This window comes from Ranitomeya variabilis, chromosome 2 (assembly GCF_051348905.1).
Source record: "Ranitomeya variabilis isolate aRanVar5 chromosome 2, aRanVar5.hap1, whole genome shotgun sequence".
In the NCBI taxonomy this organism is placed as follows: Eukaryota; Metazoa; Chordata; class Amphibia; order Anura; family Dendrobatidae; genus Ranitomeya; species Ranitomeya variabilis.
The window spans coordinates 182802867-182828985 of NC_135233.1; the positions used below are offsets into that span (position 1 = coordinate 182802867).

Sequence of the window (26119 nt, forward strand, 5' to 3'; positions counted from 1 at the left end):
TCTGATGTGATCGCACATCAAAGGACAGAGAAATAAGCAGATTCAGGGATCCTATCATACTTACCGGTGTCCCTGGGTCCTCCTGCGTCCCCTCCTGCCTGCCGGCTTCTTCATCCGGTAAGAAAACGGCGGGCGCATGCGCAGTGCGCCCGCCATGATCTGCCGGCCGGCAGCTAGAGGAGTTGGGGCTAAATTTAGGGTTAGGGTTGGGGCTAAATTTAGGGTTAGGGCTAGGGTTAGGGCTAGGGTTAGGCTTCTTTCACACTTGCATCGGCCCGACGTACCGACGCACGTTGTGAAAATTGTGGATGCAGTTTTTCAACGCATCTGCTGCCCAGTCTATGTCCTGGGGAGGGGCGGAGTTTTGGCCGCACATGCGCGGTCGGAAATTGCGGACGCGACATACAAAAAAAGTTACATTGAACTTTTTTTGTGACGACAGTCCGCCAAAACACAACGGATCCAGTGCACGACGACGCGACGTGTGGCCATCCGTCGCGATCCGTCGGCAATACAAGTCTATGGACAAAAAACACATCCTGTGGGCACATTTGCAAGATCCGTTTTTTTGTCCAAAACGACGGATGCCACACGACGCAAGTGTGAAAGTAGCCTTATGTTTAGGGCTAGGGTTAGAGTTGGGGCTAAAGTTAGGGTTAGGGTTGGGCTACGGTTAGGGTTAGGGTTGGGGCTAAAGTTAGGGTTAGGGTTGGGGCTAAATTTAGGGTTAAGGCTAGGGTTAGGGCTACGGTTAGGGTTGGGGCTAAAGTTAGGGTTAGGGCTAGGGTTGGTATTAGGGTTAGGGTTGGCATTAGGGTTACATTTGGGATTAGGGTTAACGTTAGGGTTGGGATTAGGGTTAGGGGTGTATTGGGATTAGGGTTAGGTTTGAGGTTAGGGTTGAGATTAGGATTAGGGGTGTGTTGGATTTAGGGTTTTGATTAGGGTTATGGTTAGGGTTGAGATTAGGCTTGTTTTGGGATTAGGGTTGTGATTATCATTAGGGTTGTGATTAGGATTATGGATCGGGTTGGGAATAGGGTTAGGGGTGTGTTGGGGTTAGGGTTGGAGTTAGAATTGGGGGGTTTCCAATGTTTAGGTACATCAAGGAGTCTCCAAACATGAAAGCCAATTTTGTGCTCAAAAAGTCAAATGGTGCTCCCTCCCTTTTGAGCTCTGCCGTGCACCCAAACAGTGGTTTACCCCCACATATGGGGCATAAGCATACTCTGGATAATTTTGACAACAACTTTTGGGGTCTAGTTTCTCCTGTTACCCTTGTGAAAATAAAAACTTTGGGGCTAAAAAAATCTTTTTTGTGGAAAAAAAAAAATTTTTTAGTTTCACGACTGCTTTATAAGCTTCTGTGAAGTACTTGGGCATTCAAAGTTCTCACCACACATCTAGATAAGTTCCTTGGGGGGGTCTAGTTTCCAAAATGGGGTCACTTGTGGGGAGTTTCTACTGTTTAGGTACATCAGGGGCTCTGCAAACGCAACATAATGTGCACAGACCTTTCTATCAAAGTCTGCATTCCAAAATGGCTCTCCTTCCCTTCCGAGCTCTGCCATGCGCCCAAACAGTGGTCCCCCCCACATATGGGGTATCAGCCTACTCAGCATAAATTGCACAATACATTTTGGGGTCCAATTTCTCCTGTTACCCTTGTGAAAGTAAAAATTTGGGGGTGAAAAGATCATTTTTGTGGAAAAAATATGATTTTTTTTATTTTCATGGCTCTACATTATAAACTTCTGTGAAGCAGTGGGGGATTCATAGTGCTCACCACACATCTAGATAAGCTCTTTGGGGGGGTCTAGTTTCCAAAATGGGGTCACTTGTGGGGAGTTTCTACTGTTTAAGTACATCAGGAGCTCTGCAAATGCAACATGACGCCCGCAGACCATCCCATCAAAGTCTGCATTCCAAGCGGCGCTCCTTCCCTTCTGAGCCCCGATGGGTGCCCAAACAGTGCCCTCCCCCACATATGGGGCATCAGCATACTCAGGACAAACTGGTCAACAGATTTTGGGGTCCAATGTCTCCTGATACCCTTGAGAAAATAAAAAATTGCAGGCTAAAAAATCATTTTTGAGGGAAAAAAAAGGATTTTTTATTTTCACGGCTCTACTTTATAAATTTCTGTGAAGTACTTGGGGGTTTAAAGTGCTCACCACACATCTATATAAGTTTCTTAAGGGATCTAGTTTCCAAAATTGGGTCACTTGTGGGGGGTTTTACTGTTTAGGCACATCAGGGGCTCTCCAAACGCGACATGGCGTCCAATCTCAATTCCAGCCAATTCTACATTGAAAAAGTAAAACGGCACTCCTTCTCTTCCAAGCTCTGGGGAGCGCCCAAACAGTGATTTACCCCCACATATGGGGTATCAACGTACTCAGGAGAGATTGCACAACAACTTTTGTGGTCTAGTTTCTCCTGTTACCCTTGTGAAAATAAAAATTTGGGGGCAAAAAAATCATTTTTGTAGAAAAAATGCAATTTTTTATTTTCACGGCTCTACGTTATAAACTTCCGTGAAGCATCTGGGGGTTTAAAGTGCTCACCACACATCTAGATAAGTTCCTTAAGGGGTCTAGTTTCCAAAATGGTGTCACTTGTGGGGGTTTCCACTGTTTAGACACATCAGGGGCTCTCCAAACGCGACATGGTGTCCGATCTCAATTCCAGCCAATTCTACATAGAAAAAGTAAAACAGCACTCCTTCTCTTCCAAGCTCTGCGGTGCGCACAAACAGTGGTTTACCCCCACACATGGGGTATCGACGTACTCAGGAGAAATTGCACAACAACTTTTGTGGTCTAATTTCTCCTGTTACCCTTGTGAAAATAATAATTTGTGGGCGAAAAGATCATTTTTATGCAAACAAATGCGATTGTTTATTTTCACGGCTCTACGTTATAAACGTCTGTGAAGCACTTGGGGGTTCAAAGTGCTCACCATACATCTAGATAAGTTCTTTAAGGGGTCTAGTTTCCAAAATGGTGTCATTTGTGGAGTGTTTCCACTGTTTAGGCACATCAGGGGCTCTCTAAACGTGACATGGCATCCGATCTCAATTCCAGCCAATTCTGCATTGAAAAAGTCAAACGGCGCTCCTTCTCTTCCAAGCTCTGGGGTGCGCCCAAACAGTGGTTTACCCCCACATATGGGGTATCGGCGTATTCAGGAGAAATTGTACAACAAAATTTATGGTTAAATTTCTGTTTTTACACTTGTGAAAATAAAAGAAAATGGTTTTGAAGTAAAATGTTTGCAAACAAAAGTTAAATGTTCATTTTTTCCTTCCACATTGTTTCAGTTCCTGTGAAGCACTCAAATGGTTAATAAACTTCTTGAATGTGGTTTTGAGCACCTTGAGGGGTGCAGTTTTTAGAATGGTGTCACACTTGGTTATTTTCTATCATATAGACCCCTCAAAATTACTTCAAATGTGAGGTGGTCCCTAAAAAAATGGTGTTGTAACAATGCAAAATTGCTGTTCAACTTTTAACCCTTATAACTCCCTAACAAAAAAAAATTTTGTTTCCAAAATTGTGCCAATGTAAAGTAGACATGTGGGAAATGATATTTATTAACTATTTTTTGTGACATATCTCTCTGATTTAAGGGCATAAAAATACAAAGTTTGAAAATTGCAAAATTTTAAAAATTTTCGCCATATTTCCGTTTTTTTCATAAATAATCGCAAGTAATATCGAAGAAATGTTACCACTAACATAAAGTATAATATGTCGCGAAAAAACATTCTCTGAATTAGCGGGATCTGTTAAAGAATTCCAGAGTTATAACCTCATAAAGTGACAGTGGTCAGAATTGTAAAAATTGGCTCGGTCATTAAGTACCAAATTGGCTCTGTCACTAAGGGGTTAAAATATATAGCATACTAAACATGGATACTTAAGAATAGCATGTATTTTGTTTCAATAAGATATTTTCAAGATTGTATGGCTCATATGGTTCAGTTATTTTTTCCTGTAAGGTACAATATAACACCACTTGTATGGCCTCTTATGCAAACTTCATGTACCATTGTGAAGAGTTTGCAAACAACAAACTTACTCTATAACAATAATGCATATACTTACTATATATAAAATATCTGGCATGTCATTATTTAAGATGATTTAAATACTTTATATTCCTGAATGTTAATAGCTAATCCGTTTGTATTTCTGCAGAAATCCTGAATGAGATGGATAATTGTCCATTGGTATACAACACAGACCAAATGGATACAGATAAAGATGGAGTGGGTGACCAATGTGATAACTGTCCTTTGATGCATAATCCTGACCAGGTATGTTGTAAAAAGTTTAGAAAATGAGCTTCTATTGTCCATCATATTTTTAGATGGATACCGTAATATTGTGTATGTGTGTTTGTATATAATATATATATATAGTTAGTGTTCAAAGCTTTTCCATTTATTAGTTTTAGTTTAATCCAGACATTATCTGTGGAATGTAGGACTACTCCAAACTGTTCCTCCAGGCTGAATACTTGAAAATTGAGAAAGTCAATGGCAGTTATTCATACCCAGAGGCTTTTGTTTGGGCAAGACAGTTCAATGTGAAATCCAGAGCCTCACATGTCTCTCGCAATGCCTTGAATTCAAACTTCTAGTGTAAAGCACACATAACTGTTATGCTTCAGAAATCTCTATTTAATCAAAAAGCAGTTGGGGGTAGAGTGACAAAAAATGTATAGTTTTAATTGATAGTCTTTAATTTTGTAAAAATCTTAGGGTAGGTTTCCACAGGGGCTTATTGCTCGAGTTTTTGCTGCGGATTGGACCCTGCGTATATCCGCAGCATCCAGATGTTACAGGGGATTTTATGAAATCCCGTCTCCACTATGTGTGCAGAGCCGCACCTTGCGGCCCTGTGTATCCGGACATGCGGCACGTCTTTACCTGCATGTCATCTTTATGAATACGATGCGGTTCAATGAACACATGCGGAATCACCATGTGTACAACAGGGGGCAGCGCTTGGGGCGGAGCGGGGTATGTCTTGGAGGAAACCAGGGTGCCCGAAAGAAACCCAGGCAAACACTTAAAAACTCTTTGCAGATGTTGTCCTTGGTGGGATTTGAACCCAGGACCCAAGCGCTGCAAGGCTGCAGTGCTAACCGCTGAGCCACCGTGATGCTCCAGGGGTTAATGAAAGCACTAGTATCACTTTACCTTGTCTAGTTTAGTTGGGAAATAAAACACACTTAGGCTCCAATTCATTAAGACTGGCATGTGGAATTATATGTGCCTAATATAGATGAGCGGACCTTTCAGGCTCAGTTCGGTTCTGAGAACATCCCAATGTTTGCCGAACATGTTCACTGAATGGTTCGTCGAACTCACTCGAACCCTATTGACTTCAATGGGAGGCAAAACTAAACGCATAGGCAACACCTTAAGGGGGTTAAAAAGCTTCCCGAACAGCTCGAATTAGGGGCAGACACCAGGAAAAGTGGCATCAATTGACCCAGAGTACAAATAGTATAATTGTGCAGCATGGATACATTTGACAGGGCCTGGGACAGGGCTGGGACCAGCATTTCTAGCTGAAACACTGATCAGAAACAGGTGGACGAATGACATTTGTAGGCCTGCTGCTCTGAGAGGCCTGACAAATTCAGGCAACACACATGAAGGAGACCCAAATTGAAGTCCAAACATTTCTAGAAATTAGGGGAAGACAACAGGAAAAGGGTCATCAAATGACCCACAATAGAAATTTGATAATGGCACAGCAGCAGTCAGCCATGGGCCATGCATGAGGTATCAGGGTCTGGGCCAGTATTTACAGCTTTAAATTTAAGTTTTAATTAAGATGAGTTGGTTGAGGGACCGGTGTAAGCCTTCTTTGCTGGGAGCCCTAATACCTCATGCAACAGCTCAAACTGCTTTTCTGCTCAGCCACACTCAGGTGGCACAAATATCAGCTTTGTTGACTACTATTGTTAGAAACATTTAAGGATAGTAACACGTAGTTGACTGAAAGAAAGTGCAGGCTTGCCAGTATGGGAACCCTACTGCTACTGGCAACACACATGAAGGAGACCCAACTTGTACAAATATTTCCAAACATTATTGCCACACACACCACTAAAATGGCATAAATTTCCCCAGAGTAGAAATAGTATAATAGCGCAGCATTTTGACTTCTGTTACTAGACGGGCCACTCGACTATGTTTGGCAGCCCCACAGGTGGTATTTTTATTATTTATTGTTACAGCGCCATTTATTCCATTGCACTTTACATGTGAAAAGGGATATACATAATACAGGGTGGGCCATTTATATGGATACACCTAAATAAAATGGGAATGGTTGGAGCTATCAACTTCCTGTTTGTAGCACATTAGTATATAGGAGGGGGAAAACTTTTCTAAATGGGTGGTGACCAAACAGGACAACCATTCCCATTTTATTTAGGTGTATCCATAAAATGGCCCACCCTGTAAATACAAATACAATAATCATAAAAAATACAAGTCACTGACTGCTACTACAGGAGAGCGGACCCTGACCCAGAGGGCTCACAGTTTAGAAGGGATTGGTGAGGATACACTAGGTGATGGTAGAGCTGCTTGTGCAGAGGAATGGTGGAATGATGGTTACTGTACTGTAGGTTGTAAGCTATTCGGAAGAGGTGGTTCTTCAGGTTACTTTTGAATTTTTCCATGGCAATTGAGAGTATGATATGTTGGGGTAGACAGTTCCAGAGTAGAGGGGATGTACGGGAGAAATCTAGTGTGCGATTGTGGGAAGAGGAGATAAGAAGGGAGTAAAAAAGGAGATCTTGTGAGGATTGGAGGTTGCCTGCAGGCAAGTAGTGGGAGACTAGGTCATAGATGTATGAAGGAGACAAATTGTGGATGGTTGTGTATGCCACGGTTAGGGTTTTGAACTGGAGTCTCTGGGTAATGGGGAGCAAGTGAAAGGACTCATAAAGGGAAGACGCCAGGGAATAGGGAGGGGATGGTTGAAGCAGAGTTTAAGATAGATTGGAGCAGTGCTAGAAGCTTGCAGTAGTCGAGGTGGGAGATGATGAGTGCATGGACATGGGTTTTTGCAGATTCTTGATTAAGGAATGTACGGATCTGGGAAATATTTTTGAGTTGTAGTCGGCATGAAGTGGAAAGGGCATTTGAATGAGTGATCAGAGTCCAGGGTTACCCCGAGGCAGTGAGCTTGGGGAACGTCCTCATCTACGCCATGTAGATGAGAGCTAGAAAGAGCATTTGATCCAATGGATGGCAAGCACTGCATCATGTGGCCTAAACTCCTCTTACTTCACCTTATCATCACACACAGTACAGTCCTTAGAGGTGGCACCCCAATTACCCTGGTTTCCCAGACGTCACAACTCTCCAACCGCCCAACTGGCTGTGAGAAACCACACATGGGCAAGTCTGCAGAGCTGTTCACACTGCTCTATGTTCTTAAGAGGTCTGCTCCAAAGATTCACAGACTCGGTAGGAAAGGATCTGCACCGATGCCCAAAAAATTTTTCAGTAGGGCCAGATAAAGTAGGGTCTGATCAGAATCCAGACCCTCGTCACCAGACGTTAACCCCTGGGGGTGGAGGTGATCCTGATCAGTCGTATACCTGAGGCGCATGTGGACTGTACTGTGCTGTCAGGGCAGGAAGAGAAGGTGGGTGATTCTCAGGACGAGGTGTGGGAGAACAGAGAGGATGATGATGAGGTTGTAGATCCCACTTGTTGTGAAGCCAGGAGGCATGCAGCTGAGTAGCTCAGCAGAAAAGGTGAAAGAGGAGGAAGACGGGTAGGTTATGTTGCGACTTGCTGCACAGAGACGAAGTGATACAACCACGACAAGCACTACATCCTCAGCTACAACTCTAACTTTCGCCAGGAGTGGTCAAGGGTCTGCAGTTCGCATGGGTGGTAAGGGTTGTCTAGCCTGGGCTTTTTTTGAGACCAAAAAGGATGAGACCGGAAAGGATGACCAAACTCACGTTATTTGCCAACTTTGTAAAATAAAAACTCTGTAGAGGCAAAAATTGCAATATTTTGACTACTACATGCACGCTCAACATGTGTTAGTCTGGGAATCTCACAGCTTTAAATGCAGCCTAGCAGGCCTTGCCAAACAGCAGGTGCCCCATAAACCGCATCTGCTGCTTCTTCCTCTGTCACCATGGCAAGTGTTCTCACACAGGTCTCTGGCCGAAGAACTTCCACTTGTTTAAGCCTTGCAGTGGGGGTAAGCTGTTACAGAAGTTGACATGCCTGCTGTCTTTGACAGATCTCAGACACCCAAACACATCACATCTTTCTCAATCCGTCATAACATCTCCGCCTGCACCTCATTCACAGTCCAGCAGTTTGTCATGTTCTCCCTACACCATCCTCTCTCAGCACAGCAGCCAGCCCTCGATCCCGAATTTGTGGTCATGTAAAATAATGTTTCCTCCAACACAAGGCAAAGCTAAGAGCTTGAACTTCACCATCTCCAATCTGTTGTCCATGGAAATGCTACTTTTCCGCCTGGTGTATACAGACGCTTTCTGAAAGCAGATGGCTGTGGCAGCACCCCAGTACCAATTGCCCAGTCTCCATTACTTCTCTTAGAAAGCTGTGCCTGAGCTACACCATCATGTCACAGACAACATCACCCATTCGTTGAAAAAATGTTTTTCTGCCAGGGTGCATTTCATCACTAACACCTGGACAAGTAAGCATACCCCGGGGCGTTACATCTCATTGACTGAGCACTGGGTGATTCTGCTGACTGTGGGGGTAGGTGAGGAAGGGTCTGCTCCACAAGTCTTGGAATCCCCAAGGCTTGCAGAGTGCTTGGGGATGGAGAACTATACCACTACACACCAGAGGATGGAGAACTAAACTACTACACAACAGGGTTTGGAGAACTAAACCGCTACACACCAAGGGATTGTGAATTAAACCACTAGACACCAATGTGTCACTAGACACCAAGTCTTGGAATCCCCAAGACTTGCGGGACAAATCTATATATTTAACAGTTCCCCTACTGCTTCTTCCTTCTCCACCTCCTCAATGGACTCCACCTGTGCCTTCAATCTCACCCTTAATGTGACACCCATGCAAACAGTGCAGCGAGAACACCCCCCATCTCCGTACTGTGCAGCCAGGGCTCACTACAATCAACAGTGTTTAAATTAACATGCCTTGGAGATTTCAGTCATGCAGCTCAAGAGCTGTGGACAGCTAACCAGGCCGATTTTGAGCAATGGCTATATCGAGTGCGTTAACGGTGCAAATCTGGTGGCGGTGCTACTGTAGGGAGGAGAGCTAATGGTTTACCTTGCGTGTCTGGGCCGGAACTGTCGGGGCTGTCACCATTGTTTCAGGGGAAGAGATCTCTGACCGGAGCAGCTCAAGACACCTGACTGATGGGGGCGGGTCCGACATAAAGAGAGGTCTGAGTGGGAAGATGGGACATTTGGCGGGGAACAAGCTTGTGAGCAGAGAGAGGGTTAGCTCCCTCTCGATGGACCCACGTCAGCTAGCGGTGACTGTGCACCCTGCTTGTAAGACTGCTGAAACAGACTACCCTGAGCCCAGAAAGACATCCATACCGGGTAGTGACCAGGATAGAGTGCATACTTTGGCTCTGCTCACCACTGCGGAGGCACCGCTTAGTCCCATCCTCGCAGTGCCTGCTAAAGACTGGCCTGTGCCTGTGGCTGCTTCCGCAGGACTGTGTGCTTCTACTGCGGCCTTGTCTACTGAACTTTCCGCTTCTTCCACTGTGCCACTGACCTTCATCTCTACCGCACCGTGTGCCCGGATCAGGAGACCACGTGCCGAAGGTCCCGGAGGATTCGGCATCGCAAGGAGACAGTGCATCGTCCTTCTGCGGGACCGGATCAGAGACATCTCACACCGCCTGCGGCGCCACCGAGGGATCTTCCAACCACCTTCCTCCAGCGCACAGAGTCTGATAAGTTAACCTGTTATATTCTTCTGCATTTAACTTTCCCCCATCCTCAAATCCACATCCTTTACCCCTGCTTGAACCGTCACTGTTTATATATAAAGAAGCTGTTAACCCTTGCTTTGCCTCCTGTGTGTCACTGCATCCTACGCACCTGCTAGCATCCTACACTACGCCAGCACAACCTCTTACATGTGCCTTGCATGGCTCACATCCTTAACCTAATGGTACAGCAATTTCTTTGCCACTATCCTAGCCTAGATGCACTGCTGCAGAAAACACAATTGCTGTGTGCTAACTTTAGCCATTCGCACCCTGCATGTCATCGATTTGCATCGCTACAGAGGTTTTTCAGCCAACCGGTTAAACATTTGATATGCGATGTGCTGACACGGTGGAATTCCAGTCTGCACATGTTGCAGCGAAGATCCCTGGTGCAATATGTCCTTTTGCATTTCCTGGGCCAATGTAGTACGGATGTGGTGCAAATCAAACTTGCAGAGTGGGCACAGATTAAGGACCGACCTATGTATCCTTCTGCACAGTTTTGAAATTGCTGCTAAGATGGTCAGCGCAGACTATGCCATCATCAGCAACACTAATCTGGTCATCTACATTCTGGAGCACACTTTGACTAGTCTGTGGGAGGAGGTAGTGCTCCCAGAGGAGGAGGAGGAAGCAGAAGAGTATGCGGAAGGGATAACAATATCTCAAAGTTCCAGACTGTCGTCCACATGCGTGTGCCATGGGAGAATGGATTACAGTGATTGAGGGTGGATCATGGTACCAGAAAAACAGTTCGTCAAGGTGAAGGAGTCGAGGAAACAAATGCAGGAAGACAAGGCAGAATAGGTGATGGGAACAGTCAGGAGATCAAGAGGATAATGATCTCCTCTCTGTTGTCTGTGGTTGGCGGGAGGGGTCAGACACTGCCACCAACACACTATGGACTTGGATCTCATGTGGATGTTCAACCCACGAGCGCCTTCTTGCTGCTCTATCTGCAACATGATGCCCATATTGTTAGGTTTAGAGATAGTGCTGACATGGTACAAGAGTAAATTTTGCCAGATGCTTCCCCCCCTTGAAAGGGATGCATGCATACTGGAGTATGAAAACACGCTTGTAGACAATCTTAAGAGTGGTTTTCCCCAAGACAGCAGTCAGGCACAGAGTGTGCATCGCAGTTATTGACTTCCAACCCTGGGAACGTCATTTTGGAAGTACAAAAACATTTACAGCAGCAGTGTAAGTGGCATAAGCAATTTCTATGAGTTGTTTCACAGATTTTTAACTCCTCTCGGCCATCCGACGTACTATTCCGTCCATGTGACCTAGGCCTTACTCCCCATGGACGGAATAGTACTTCATGCCCTTTAATGCGACACTGCGACCAAAGTCGCGGTGATCGCATTAAAATTCCAGTAGGAAGATGGTGTTGGCATTCCGATCCCATGGAGTGTTTCCCAGCCCACCTGCACTCACGATCGCTGAGATTGGCTGTTCAATTCTGAACAGCCAATCGCAGCCTCTCTCATTGTTTCAGCCAATCAGATTGGCTGAAACAGTGATATCCCAGCCTGGGATCGAGTACCGATGTACTAGATCCTAGGCTAGTGCCTGGCAATGCCAGGCATCGGCGAAAACCTCTCAGATTGGCACGATTGATGATCATGCCAATTGCAGGCACAACCGCGGTGTTAAAGCGCTATGCCCTGCCTGTGACATGCCTGGATCGGTGCTGTAAGAATACCGATCCTAGGCCGGTGCCTAGGAAAGACCTAGCATGGCCTGCAGCTGCTGATTGGCGCTATCGATGTAATTGTCGATCGCGCCAATCACAGGGCACAGCCGCGATGTGACCGTGCTGTGCCCTGCTGGTGACCTGCCGGTGACCTGCCTAGGATTGAAGCTGAGAGCTACGATCCTAGGCTGGTGCCTAGCATCACCGGCGTCACCACGGACAGCTTTGATTGGTGAGATCGATGTGATCATCGATCCCACCAATGACAGGTCACAGCAGCGGTGTGACCGCTCTGTGACCTGTCTCTGACCTGTCTGTGACCGCTCTGCAGGAATCCTCAGCTAGCACTGCAGGTCCTCACACTGGCTCAGAATTCCTGCAGAGCGGTCACACTGCTAGATCTCCACCTGTGCTGGGCCTTGTGGTGCCACAGTAGCCTGTGACACCTGTTGTGAATTCCATTCTCGAACTCCCTCCTGTGGTCATGAATGGTACTTCGGTGAGTTCTGTCTGTGAACTCCCTCTGGTGGCTGTGTGTGGAGCGACTAGCCATTGAGGTTCGTTCCTCACTTGGTCTCGTTTGCTGCTACTGGCTTCTCTATTTAACTCCACTCAGATCATTAGTGCATGCCAGCTGTCGATGTCTTTGCACTGGTTCAGATCTCTCTTGGACCTTTCTGAGGACCTGTCTACTCCAGCAGAAGCTAAGTTCCTGCTTGTTCATTTGTTGCATATTGTTTTTCTTGTTAAGTTGTAATCCAGCTTGCTATCATGAAAGTACCTGGCTAGCTGGAAGCTCTGGGGGTGCAGAGTGGCACCACCGCACCGTGAGTCGGTGCGGGGGTCTTTTTTGCACACTCTGCGTGGTTTTTGTAGTTTTTGTGTTGACCGCAAAGATACCTTTTCTATCCTTAATCTGTTTAGTTAGACTGGCCTCCTTTGCTAAAACCTATTTCATTCCTGTGTTTGTGATTTCCTCTTAACTCACAGTCAATACTTGTGGGGGGCTGCTTTTACCTTTGGGGAATTTCTCTGAGGCAAGTGAGGCTTTGTTTCCTTTCTTTAGGGGTAGTTAGCTCTTAGGCTGTGAAGAGGCATCTAGGCAGAGTCAGGCACGCTCCACGGCTATTTCTAGTGTGTGTTGATAGGAGTAGGGTTTGCGGTCAGCAGAGTTCCCATTTCCCCAGAGCTCGTCCCGATTCCGTGTTTAACTATCAGGTCATTCCGGGTGCACCTAACCACCAAGTCCATAACAGTACAGCTGGACCACAAAGTGTTAATGCATCTCAATAGAGGGAAAAGAGAAGTTCTGAGACCATTTTTTTTTTTTCTCTGCAGTGTGTTTTGTCTTTCTTTTCCCCTTAAACTCTGGGTGGTTCAGGACTCAGGTGTAGATATGGACATTCAAGGTCTGTCCTCTAGTGTGGATCAACTCACTGCAAGGGTACAAAACATTCAAGATTATGTAGTTCAGAATCCGATGTTGGAGCCTAGAATTCCAATTCCATTTGTTTTCTGGGGATAGATCTACACTCACCGGCCACTTTATTAGGTACACCATGCTAGTAACGGGTTGGACCCCCTTTTGCCTTCAGAACTGCCTCAATTCTTCGTGGCATAGATTCAACAAGGTGCTGGAAGCATTCCTCAGAGATTTTGGTCCATATTGACATGATGGCATCACACAGTTGCCGCAGATTTGTCGGCTGCACATCCCAAAGATGCTCCATACAAGGCAGGATGGATCCATGCTTTCATGTTGTTTACGCCAAATTCTGACCCTACCATCCGAATGTCGCAGCAGAAATCGAGACTCATCAGACCAAGCAACGTTTTTCCAATCTTCTACTGTCCAATTTCGATGAGCTTGTACAAATTGTAGCCTCAGTTTCCTGTTCTTAGCTGAAAGGAGTGGTACCCGGTGTGGTCTTCTGCTGCTGTAGCCCATCTGTCTCAAAGTTCGACGCACTGTGCGTTCAGAGATGCTCTTAGGCCTACCTTGGTTGTAACGGGTGGCGATTTGAGTCACTGTTGCCTTTCTATCAGCTCGAACCAGTCTGCCCATTCTCCTCTGACCTCTGGCATCAACAAGGCATTTCCGCCCACAGAACTGCCACTCACTGGATTTTTTTTCTTTTTCGGACCATTCTCTGTAAACCCTAGAGATGGTTGTGCGTGAAAATCCCAGTAGATCAGCAGTTTCTGAAATACTCAGACCAGCCCTTCTGGCACCAACAACCATGCCACGTTCAAAGGCACTCAAATCACCTTTCTTCCCCATACTGATGCTCGGTTTGAACTGCAGGAGATTGTCTTGACCATGTCTACATGCCTAAATGCACTGAGTTGCCGCCATGTGATTGGCTGATTAGAAATTAAGTGTTAACAAGAAGTTGGACAGGTGTACCTAATAAAGTGGCCGGTGAGTTTAAATTTCTGAATTTCAAAAATAATTGTAAACTGTTTCTTGCTCTGAAACCCCGCTCTTCTGGTGACCCTATTCAGCAAGTAAGAATCATTATTTCTTTGTTGCGTGGCGACCCTCAAGACTGGGCATTCGCCCTGGCGCCAGGAGATCCTGCATTGCGTAATGTAGATGCGTTTTTTCTGGCGCTGGGATTGCTTTATGATGAACCGAATTCTGTGGATCAGGCAGAGAAAATTTTGCTGGCTTTGTGTCAGGGTCAGGATGAAGCGGAGGTATATTGCCAGAAGTTCAGAAAGTGGTCTGTGCTTACTCAGTGGAATGAGTGTGCCCTGGCAGCAATTTTCAGAAAGGGTCTTTCTGAAGCCCTTAAGGATGTTATGGTGGGGTTCCCCACGCCTGCTGGTCTGAATGAATCAATGTCCTTGGCCATACAGATCGATCGGCGCTTACGTGAGCGCAAAACTGTGCACCATTTGGCGGTATCCTCTGAGCAGAGGCCTGCGCCTATGCAATGTGATAGGACTTTGACCAGAGCTGAACGGCAAGAACACAGACGTCAGAATGGGCTGTGTTTTTACTGTGGTGACTCCACTCATGCTATCTCTGATTGTCCTAAGCGCACTAAGCGGTTCGCTAGGTCCGTCACCATTGGTACTGTACAGCCTAAATTTCTTTTGTCCGTTACTCTGATTTGCTCTTTGTCATCCTATTCTGTTATGGCATTTGTGGATTCAGGCGCTGCCCTAAATTTGATGGACTTAGAGTTTGCCAGGCGCTGTGGTTTTTTCTTGGAGCCCTTGCAGCATCCCATTCCTTTGAGGGGAATTGATGCTACGCCTTTGGCCAAGAATAAGCCTCAGTACTGGACCCAGTTGACCATGTGCATGGCTCCTGCGCATCAGGAGGATATTCGCTTTTTGGTGTTGCATAATTTGCATGATGTGGTCGTGTTGGGTTTGCCATGGCTGCAGGTCCATAATCCAGTATTGGATTGGAAGTCAATGTCGGTGTCCAGTTGGGGTTGTCAGGGGGTACATGGGGATGTTCCATTGTTGTCAATTTCTTCCTCCACTCCTTCTGAGGTCCCTGAGTTTTTGTCGGATTACCGGGATGTATTTGATGAGCCCAAATCTAGTGCCCTACCTCCTCATAGGGATTGTGATTGTGCTATTAATTTGATTCCTGGTAGCAAGTTCCCTAAGGGACGACTTTTCAATTTGTCTGTGCCAGAACACGCTGCTATGCGGAGTTATATAAAGGAGTCCTTGGAGAAAGGGCATATTCGCCCGTCGTCGTCACCATTGGGAGCAGGGTTCTTTTTTGTGGCCAAGAAGAATGGTTCTCTGAGACCTTGTATAGATTACCGCCTTCTTAATAAAATCACGGTCAAATTTCAGTACCCTTTGCCTCTACTGTCTGATTTATTTGCTCGGATTAAGGGGGCTAGTTGGTTCACCAAGATAGATCTTCGAGGGGCGTATAATCTCGATGAATGGAAAACAGCATTTAATACGCCCGAGGGCCATTTTGAGTACCTGGTGATGCCATTCGGCCTTTCTAATGCTCCCTCTGTGTTTCAGTCCTTTATGCATGACATCTTCCGAAAGTATCTGGATAGATTCATGATCGTATATTTGGATGATATTTTGGTCTTTTCGGATGATTGGGAGTCCCATGTGAAGCAGGTCAGAATGGTGTTCCAGGTCCTTCGTGCTAATTCCTTGTTTGTGAAGGGATCTAAATGTCTCTTTGGAGTTCAGAAGGTTTCCTTTTTGGGCTTCATTTTTTCCCCTTCTACTATCGAGATGGATCCTGTTAAAGTCCAGGCTATTTATGATTGGACTCGGCCTACATCTGTGAAGAGCCTTCAGAAATTTCTGGGCTTTGCCAATTTTTACCGTCGCTTCATCGCTAATTTTTCTAGTGTTGTTAAACCATTGACTGATTTGACCAAGAAGGGTGCTGATGTGGTGAATTGGTCCTCTGCGGCCGTTGAGGCTTTTCAGGAGTTGAAACGTCGTTTCTCTTCGGCTCCTGTGTTGTGTCAGCCAGATGTTTCGCTCCCTTTTCAGGTCGAGGTTGATGCTTCTGAAATTGGAGCAGGGGCTGTTTTGTCTCAGAGAAGTTCTGATTGCTCTGTAATGAAGCCATGTGCTTTCTTTTCTAGAAAGTTTTCGCCTGCTGAGCGTAATTATGATGTTGGCAATCGGGAGTTGTTGGCTGTGAAGTGGGCATTCGAGGAGTGGCGACATTGGCTTGAAGGAGCCAAGCATCGCGTGGTGGTCTTGACGGATCACAAGAATCTGACTTATCTCGAGTCTGCCAAGCGGTTGAATCCTAGACAGGCTCGTTGGTCGCTGTTTTTCTCCCGTTTCAATTTTGTGGTTTCGTACCTTCCGGGTTCTAAGAATGTGAAGGCTGATGCCCTTTCAAGGAGTTTTGTGCCTGATTCTCCTGGAGTTCCTGAGCCGGCTGGTATTCTCAGAGAGGGGGTAGTTCTGTCTGCCATCTCCCCTGATTTGCGGCGGGTGCTGCAGGAGTTCCAGGCTGATAGACCTGACCGTTGTCCAGCGGAGAAACTGTTTGTCCCTGATAGATGGACTAATAGAGTTATCTCTGAGGTTCATTGTTCGGTGTTGGCTGGTCATCCTGGGATTTTTGGTACCAGAGATTTGGTGGCTAGGTCCTTTTGGTGGCCTTCCTTGTCGCGGGATGTGCGTTCTTTTGTGCAGTCTTGTGGGACTTGTGCTCGGGCTAAGCCCTGCTGTTCTCTTGCCAGTGGGTTACTTTTGCCCTTGCCGGTCCCGAAAAGGCCCTGGACGCATGTTTCCATGGATTTTATTTCAGATCTTCCTGTTTCTCAAAGGATGTCGGTCATCTGGGTGGTTTGTGATCGCTTCTCTAAAATGGTCCATTTGGTACCCTTGCCTAAATTGCCTTCTTCCTCTGATTTGGTTCCATTATTTTTCCAACATGTGGTTCGTTTGCATGGCATTCCGGAGAACATCGTGTCTGACAGAGGTTCCCAGTTTGTTTCAAGGTTTTGGCGGTCCTTTTGTGCTAAGATGGGCATTGATTTGTCTTTTTCTTCAGCTTTCCATCCTCAGACAAATGGCCAAACCGAACGAACCAATCAGACTTTGGAAACTTATCTGAGATGCTTTGTTTCTGCGGATCGGGATGATTGGGTGACCTTCCTGCCATTGGCTGAGTTCGCCCTTAATAATCGGGCCAGTTCGGCTACTTTGGTTTTCGCCTTTTTTTTGTAATTCTGGGTTTCATCCTCGTTTTTCTTCAGGGCAGGTTGAGCCTTTGGACTGTCCTGGTGTGGATTCTGTGGTGGACAGGTTGCAACAAATTTGGACTCATGTGGTGGACAATTTGACCTTGTCCCAAGAGAAGGCTCAACGTTTCGCTAACTGCCGTCGCCGTGTTGGTCCCCGACTTCGTGTTGGGTATTTGGTTTGGTTATCGTCTCGTTATGTTCCTATGAAGGTTTCTTCTCCTAAGTTTAAGCCTCGTTTCATTGGTCCTTATAAGATTTCTGAAATTCTTAATCCTGTGTCATTTCGTTTGGCCCTTCCTGCTTCTTTTGCCATCCATAATGTGTTCCATAGGTCGTTGCTGCAGAGATATGTGGCGCCTATGGTTCCCTCCATTGATCCTCCTGCCCCGGTGTTGGTCGAGGGGGAGTTGGAGTATGTGGTGGAGAAGATTTTGGATTCTTGTATTTCGAGACGGAAACTTCAGTACTTGGTCAAATGGAAGGGCTATGGTCAGGAGGATAATTCCTGGGTTGTTGCCTCTGATGTCCATGCTGCCGATTTAGTTCGTGCCTTTCATTTGGCTCGTCCTGATCGGCCTGGGGGCTCTGGTGAGGGTTCGGTGACCCCTCCTCAAGGGGGGGTACTGTTGTGAATTCCGTTCTCGAACTCCCTCCTGTGGTCATGAATGGTACTTCGGTGAGTTCTGTCTGTGAACTCCCTCTGGTGGCCGTGTGTGGAGCTACTAGCCATTGAGGTTCGTTCCTCACCTGGTCTCGTTTGCTGCTACTGGCTTCTCTATTTAACTCCACTCAGATCGTTAGTGCATGCCAGCTGTCGATGTCTTTGCACTGATTCAGATCTCTCTTGGACCTTTCTGAGGACCTGTCTACTCCAGCAGAAGCTAAGTTCCTGCTTGTTCATTTGTTGCATATTGTTTTTCTTGTTAAGTTCTAATCCAGCTTGCTATAATGAAAGTACCTGGCTAGCTGGAAGCTCTGGGGGTGCAGAGTGGCACCACCGCACCGTGAGTCGGTGTGGGGGTCTTTTTTGCACACTCTGCGTGGTTTTTGTAGCTTTTGTGTTGACCGCAAAGATACCTTTTCTATCCTCAATCTGTTTAGTTAGACTGGCCTCCTTTGCTAAAACCTATTTCATTCCTGTGTTTGTGATTTCCTCTTAACTCACAGTCAATACTTGTCGGGGGCTGCTTTTACCTTTGGGGAATTTCTCTGAGGCAAGTGAGGCTTTGTTTCCTTTCTTTAGGGGTAGTTAGCTCTTAGGCTGTGAAGAGGCGTCTAGGCAGAGTCAGGCACGCTCCACGGCTATTTCTAGTGTGTGTTGATAGGAGTAGGGTTTGCGGTCAGCAGAGTTACCATTTCCAAAGAGCTCGTCCCGATTCCGTGGTTAACTATCAGGTCATTCCGGGTGCACCTAACCACCAGGTCCATAACAGACACCACAATGCCTGCTGAAGACTGAAGAAAGAAGACAGAAGAAAGAAGCGACTGCAACCGTAAGTGTTGATCCCTGCCCGATCTCTCTTCAATCAACCCCAATCCCCCTTCCCCCCTCTTTTTACCCCTCTCCACCCCTCCTTTGCGCCGCCTCTGTGCCCACATATAGCAGCCGCCGAGCATTGATTGGTGACGCAGTTCACCGATCAATACCCATGCTCACTTTTCTTTCTCACCCCCCTTTGCGCCACCTCCGTGCACACATCCAGCAGCCGCCAAACTTTGATATGTGACGCAGTTCACTTATCAGAGCTTGTGCCTGCTGTTTTCTATTTTCTTTTTCACCCCCTCCTTGTGCCACCCCTGTGCGCACAACCAGCAGCCACCGAACTTTGATAAATGACGCAGATCACTTATCAGAGCTTGTCCCTGCTGTTTTAGACCCTTTTATTTTCCGCCACCCCCGTGCGCACATCCAGCTGCCGCTGATCTTTGATAAGTGATGCAGTTCACTTTTCTTTGCACAGACATTTTTTTTCTCCCTGGTTCTTTTTTATATTTTAGTTTTTTCTTTTCACACCAAGCACTATCCCCCCCCACACACAAACACAAACAGTTAGAAATAAAGTACTTAACACAAGCACCATAACACACCGTGGGCAGCATGGTGGCTCAGTGGTTAGCACTACAACCTTGCAGAGCTGGGTTCTATGTTCAAATCCCACCAAGGAGAACATCTGCAAGGAGTTTGTATTTTCTCCCCGTGTTTGCGTGGGTTTCCTCCAGGCCCTCCGGAATTCCTTCCACATTCCAAAAATTGGCAATCTAGATTGTGAGCCCCAATAGGGACAGTGATGATATTGTCTGTAAAGCGCTGTGAAATTAACAGCGCTGCATAAATGAATAAAATAAATAAAAAAAAAACACAAGCACCATACTTATAAAAAAAAAAAAGTGTCCCGCCCATCACGTACGTCCCAACAGCGCTGTTCAGTGGAGGAGGCGTATGCCTTCCTTGCCCCCGACATTGATAGCGAGGGAGAGGATCCCACATTTCTTTATTGCTCAGATTTTTCATCCTCATCCTCTTCCTCCTCCTCAACTTCCTCCCGCGTCCTACGGAACCGCCATGCAGACGTCCCTGGACAAAAGATGAGTCAGCGCCCACCATTCCAGAACATGAAGATGAACCAGCACACCCCATTGAGGACCCCGTATGGACCTTGCCCCCCGAAAATTACGAGCCAATGATTCTTAATTTTGTGGCAGAATCAGGAATCAAGTTTGACACCACTTGCCTCAAAGAAATAGACTTTTTCAAAGACTTTTTCTCTGAGGTTTTGTTAACCTCTTGGTAGGCCAAACTAATTTATATGCTCGTCAAAATTTGGCACTAAACCCTGGTTCATCGTATTCTAACTGGTCTCCTGTAGACACAGATGAAATGATGCAGTTTTGGGGCTGGACCTTCACATGGGGATCCTGAAGAAGCCACAAATTCGGCAATATTGAAGTGTTGATATTTTATACAATACTCCAGTGTTCCGAATGGTCATGACCCAGATGCATTTTGAGGCCATCCACAAATTCCTTCCCCATGTGCCCCATGAGATGACTCCAACTTTGTCCGTCCGTTCAAAGTTCAGCTGGTCATCGAACACTTCAACAAAAAGTTTGCTGAAGTGTATGTGTCCCAAAGGGACATCTGCGTGGATGAGTCCTTAATTCATTTTAAGGGAAGGCTCGGATTCCGTCAGTACCTGCCCTGGAAGAGGGCCAGGTTTGGAACTCTACAAACTGTGTGAGAGTACCTCAGGGTACACCCACAGGTTTAGAGTTTACGAAAAAAAGGACACCAGGATTGAACCCCCTGAATGTCCTAATGTCCTGGGAGTGAGTAGAAAAATTGTGTGGGATTTGGTGCACCCACTGCTGGATAAAGGTTTTCACCTCTACACCGATAACTTTTATACCAGCATCCAACTCTTCAAATCCCTCTCTGCGCGAGGTACCTCGGTACTGTCTGCAAAAATCAGAGAGGCCTCCCGAAAAAGCTACTTGGGCAGATGCTCAGAAGGGGTGACAGCAGAGCTCAATGTAGTGACCACCTGCTGGTGGTGAAGTACAAGGACAAGAGGGATGTCCTTCTCTTGACCACCACAGGTCAGCAAACCGGACTGTGTACTGGGATACAACAAAAACATGGGGGCGTTAATCTCTCCGATTAATTCCTCCAACCATACAGTGCTTTGAGAAATGCCAGGGTGTGGTATAAAAAGCTGGCCGTGAACATCGTTCAAATGACAATACTCAACGCTTTCCCACTGTCATGGTGTGCATGCCACACTGATACGTCGTACCTTCAGTTCCAGGAGGTAGTGTTTAAGGCCCTGATATTTGACACTCAGGAAGGAGCGGGCCCCAGAACTTCCAGAACTGAAGGTGCTTGTATCGTCCAGGTCAGCATTTCCGGGGGGTGGTCTCGCCAACTGGAAAAAAGGTAAGTGGAAAAAAAGGTGCCAAGTGTGTTACAAAAGGGGAATACGCAAGGACACCATTTATCAATGCGACACCTTCCCCAGAAAAACCTGGCCTGTGTATGAAAGTTTGCTTCAAATTGTACCACACCTCCATACACTAATAATTTACTTAGATTTACAGGAAAGAGTAGATTAGTTCCAAAAAGGGGCACATCTAGATAAGTTCCTTGGTGGTCTAGTTTCCAAAATGATGTCACTTGTGTTTTTTTTTTACTGTTTAGGCACATCCGGGGCTCTGCAAACGAAACATGATCATGTCATCAAAGTCTGCATTCACTACTTCCCTTCTGAGCCTCGACGTGTGCCAAAACTGTGTTTTTTTTCCACATATGGGGTAACAGCATACTCAGGACAAATTGGACAACTTTTGGGGTCCAATTTCTCATGCTACTCTTGGGAAAATAAAAAATTGGGGACTAAACCATCATGTTTGTGGAAAAAATAGGATTTTTTATTTTCATGTCCGGGCATTATAAACTTTAGTGAAACGCTTAGGGTTCAAAATTCTCCCCACACATCTAGATAAGTTCCTTAGGGGGTCTAGTTTCCAAAATGGGGTCAATTGTGGGGGGTTTCCACTGTTTAGGCACATCAGGGGCTCTCCAAACACGACATGGTGTCCGATCTCAATTCCAGCCAATTTTAGTTTGAAAAAGTCAAATGGCACTCCTTCCCTTCCGAGCCCTGCCCCGTGCGCCCAAACAGGAGTTCCCCCTATATATGGGGTATCAGCGTACTCAGGACAAATTGGACAACTTTTGTTTCCAATTTCTCCTGTTACCCTAGGGAAAATAAGAAATTGGGGACTAAACGATCATGTTTGTTGAAAAAATATGATTTTTTATTTTCACGCCCAGGCGTTATAAACTTTAGTGAAACACTTGGGGGTTCAATGTGCTCACCACAAATCTAGATGAGTTCCTTAGGGGGTCTAGTTTCCAAAATGGGGTCACTTTTGGGAGGTTTCCACTGTTTAGGCACATCAGGGGCTCTCCAAACTTTACATGGCGTCCGATCTCAATTTCATCCAATTTTGGTTTGAAAAAGTCAAACGGCGCTCCTTTCCTTGTGAGCCCTGCCTTGCGCCCAAACAGTGTTTTTTCCCCCACATATGGGATATAAGCATACTCAGGAGAAATTGCACAACAACTTTTTGTGTTCATTTTCTCCTTTTACCCTTGTGAAAATAAAAAAATTGTTGCTAAAAGATAATTTTTGTGACTAAAAAGTTAAATGTTCATTTTTTCCTTCCACATTGCTTCTGCTCCTGTGAAACTCCTGAAGAGTTAAAAAAAACTTCTTGAATGTGGTTTTGATCAGCTTGAGGGGTGCAGTTTGTAGAATAGTGTCACTTTTGGGTATTTTTTGCCATATATACCCCTCAAAGTGACTTCACATGTGAGGTGGTCCCTAAAAAAAATGGTTTTGTAAATTTTGTTGTAAAAATGAGAAATCGGTGGTCAAATTTTAACCCTTATAACTTCCTAACAAAAAAAAATTGTGTTTCCAAAATTGTGCTGATATAAAGTAGATATGTGGGAAATGTTATTTATTAACTATTTTGTATGACATATATCTCTGTTTTAGTGGTATAAAAATTCAAAGTTTGAAAATTGCAAATTTTTCAAAATTTTTGCCAAATTTCCGTTTTTTTTTTTTTACAAATAAACACAAGTTATATTGAAGAAATTTTGCCACTATCATGAAGTACAATGTTACGAAAATAGAGTCTCAGAATCCCCAAGATCCATTGAAGCTTTCCAGAGTTATTACTTCATAAAGGGACAGTGGTCAGAATTGTAAAAATTGGCCCTGTCACTAACGTGCAAACCACCCTTGGGAGTAAAGGGGTTAAACCAGCTCATGCACCAACAGAGTACAAGTCTGACACGAGAACAACTCGAGAGAATGGAGCAGAAGTATTTCTAGCTCAATGTCAATGCCATCAGGGGGGATTTATACTGTTTTGCATTTTTGTGTACAAAATTGTAAGCATGGCCTCAGCTTGCCTATCTTGCCTTGGAAGTCTTGTCATTCCCAACAGAGTGGACGCACTACTGCGGGGGTTGGTAGTTTAACGGCGGCTTCTGCTGGCCTTGAGTATAGTTCCGACAGTCTCTGGCAAGGTGCCCCCGTCCTCCACATTCCCAGCATTGGATGCCTTCTCGCCAGGGGGCACCTCGAGCCTGTCCTCGTGCCTCCGATGCCTGACGGGAGGGGGCTTGCTCCTCCTGATCCCATATCAGTCAGGCTGAAGAATGGTTGCATGAGTACAGTGGGTCAGACTGTTGTAGTTCCCCCACTCTTCGCTCCATCTGGGTCAGTTTCTCTTGCATGTTGACAAGGGACCGCTGCAAGTCTTGCACCACCTGGACACGCATCACCCCAGATGTGTAGCTCTCTTCTTTACTTCGGGCCACTGTTTCCGCCAAGATTTGACGAAACGTAAGAACCGGATCTGCCCGGACCCATTCTGACAGTGCTCGCCTCAAGGATGTGCTGTGCAGTCCCTGAATGAATTGCTCCCGGAGTAACCGGTCTTTAGAGCCAATGCCGCCAAATCCATCCGCCTCCTTTCTCTGCACCTCTGCTAACACTTCTTGCAGTGCTGTTGCATACTGAGAAATTCCTTCTTCTTCGCACTGCAGCCTAGAGAAAAATTTGGCACGAAGGTGTCCGGCGCTAGCAGTCTCGCCGTAGATCTCTTCCAGGAACTTCACTAGCTCCTTCAGGGTACTGCGGGTGAGTTCTGCTTGTAGGCAGACGTTTCTATGGGCTTCTCCCTCTAGGGCAGTTAAAGCAATGTCCACTTCAAGGTCTGGGCTGATGGTATAAATCTTCAGGGTGCTTTGTAGCTGGGATACCCAGTTGGAAGGTGGCATATTATTGCCGTCAAACTTTGGTAGCACACTAAATATGGTGCCCATAGGGAGTGTCCTTGCAGGGGTTCCACCAATGCCCACAGCATCTCCATTAACATTAGCATTCCCGCCGTTGCTGTCTGCTGCCTCCATCTTGGTGACTACTGTACACAAGATGAGGTGCAAACAACAAAGGGTAGATTTATTGGAAGGCAAGGAATGAAGTGCATGAGGAAGATGCAAACAAGGGTATGCAATGACAAAAGATAATTTACAAGAGTTATATTCTTTAGCTTGTCCGTAAAATAGCACGGTGCTCCAATCTGTTACAGACTCAATATACGTCACACAAGTATATGCAAACAATAAACAAAGAATGATGCTACTCTACGTATAACCTCCCTGGCTTTTACTAAGTAGGCCTCACGGCTGCCGTGTTCTGACTATTAAAGCCTATACTAGGCCCTGACGTGCACAAAACAGGAACAAACTCACGGTGATGTTGGGGGCTCAGATCCAGTCCCAGGGGGCCCCCAACAGTCTAGTACGGTGGTGCGCACTGTCAGCTTTGTAAAACGTGGTCTTCTCCTTGCTTCTGGGTCCTGGAGGTACTCCTGGAAACTGTAAATCCCTTTCTCTGCATCTTCGTGGCTCCTCAAACTAACACAGGACAGCCACCCTCGCTGCACCTGGAAAAGTCTGTCAAATCTCACAAGTCCACTCCGTTACAGGCTGGGGGACCTCTCTTGCAGCTATATCAGGACACAGTTCTCCTCTCTTGCAGCTATCAGCACAAAGTTCTCTCTGCAGCAGCCTCAGCTCACACACGCTGTTCCGGCTCCACCCCTGCCATCTGCACAGTCCAGTTCATTCACACAGTCAATTGCAGGGGAGAAGCAGAATATTCCATCCTGCCAGACTAGGGGGTGCAGTCTCTTAAAGTAACAGCGTGTCCCTTACTGTCCATAACAGCACCACCCTCCTACATATGCATGGCCCCATCCCCATCCTTGTATTCATGGCTCCATTCCTGTCCTTGTATGCATGGCTCCATCCCTATCCTTGTATGCATGGCCCCATACGTATACTTGTATGCATAGCTGCATCCCGATCCTTGTATGCATGGCCCCATCCCTATCTTTGTATGCATGGCTTCATCCCTATCCTTGATTGCATGGCTCTATCCTTAACCTTGAATGCATGGCTCCATCCCTATCCTTGTATGCATGGACTATCACTATCATTGTATACATGGCTCCATCCCTATCCTTGTATGCATGGCTCCAAAAACATAAAAAAATAAAATCATTACACCTACCTTCCTGCGCTCCCTTGCTGCATCTTGTTCTGGTGCCAGCAGCTGCTTTTGCTTGTAAGCAGCGTATGGCAGGAATGTCATGTGCTGCTCACAAGCAGAGCACAGCTGCAGGAATACTCACCGCTCCCCACGCCGGAATTATGTGCATGGAGGGCAGTGAGTATTAAGTAGCGCGCACAATGTCAGCCGCCGGACGGTCACGTGTGCCGCTACTTAATAGAAATGAATATTCACCTCTCTCCACGCCCATGGAAGTGGAGAGAGGTTAATATTAATTTCTCTTAAGTAGCTACACACGTGACCGCCCGGCAGCTGCAGAAAGCCGGCTTCTGTGGCTGACACTGTACGTGTTATTACAGGGAAATGAATATTCATTGCCAGTTGATTGAATATTCATTTCTCTTTAGCAGTGGGCACACAAGTTTGCCGTAGCAGCCAACTCCTGCCTTCTGTGACCTGCTGCTCCACTGCTGCCCCTCCCCCCTCCATGTTCTGGACACCTCACTCCAGTATAAGCCAAGTGGGGCGTTTTCAGCA

At 46.1% G+C, this 26119-nt stretch overlaps 1 protein-coding gene across 1 annotated transcript in view; it reads left to right on the top strand.

Annotated features, from left to right (window-relative positions):
* The window catches only part of THBS2 (thrombospondin 2), a 471688-nt gene that overhangs the window by 315763 nt on the left and 129806 nt on the right, over positions 1-26119 (top strand). The window contains exon 16 of the mRNA XM_077283271.1: positions 4203-4321. Coding sequence (XP_077139386.1) covers positions 4203-4321 — 119 coding nt within the window. The remainder of the gene's footprint in view (positions 1-4202; positions 4322-26119) is intronic.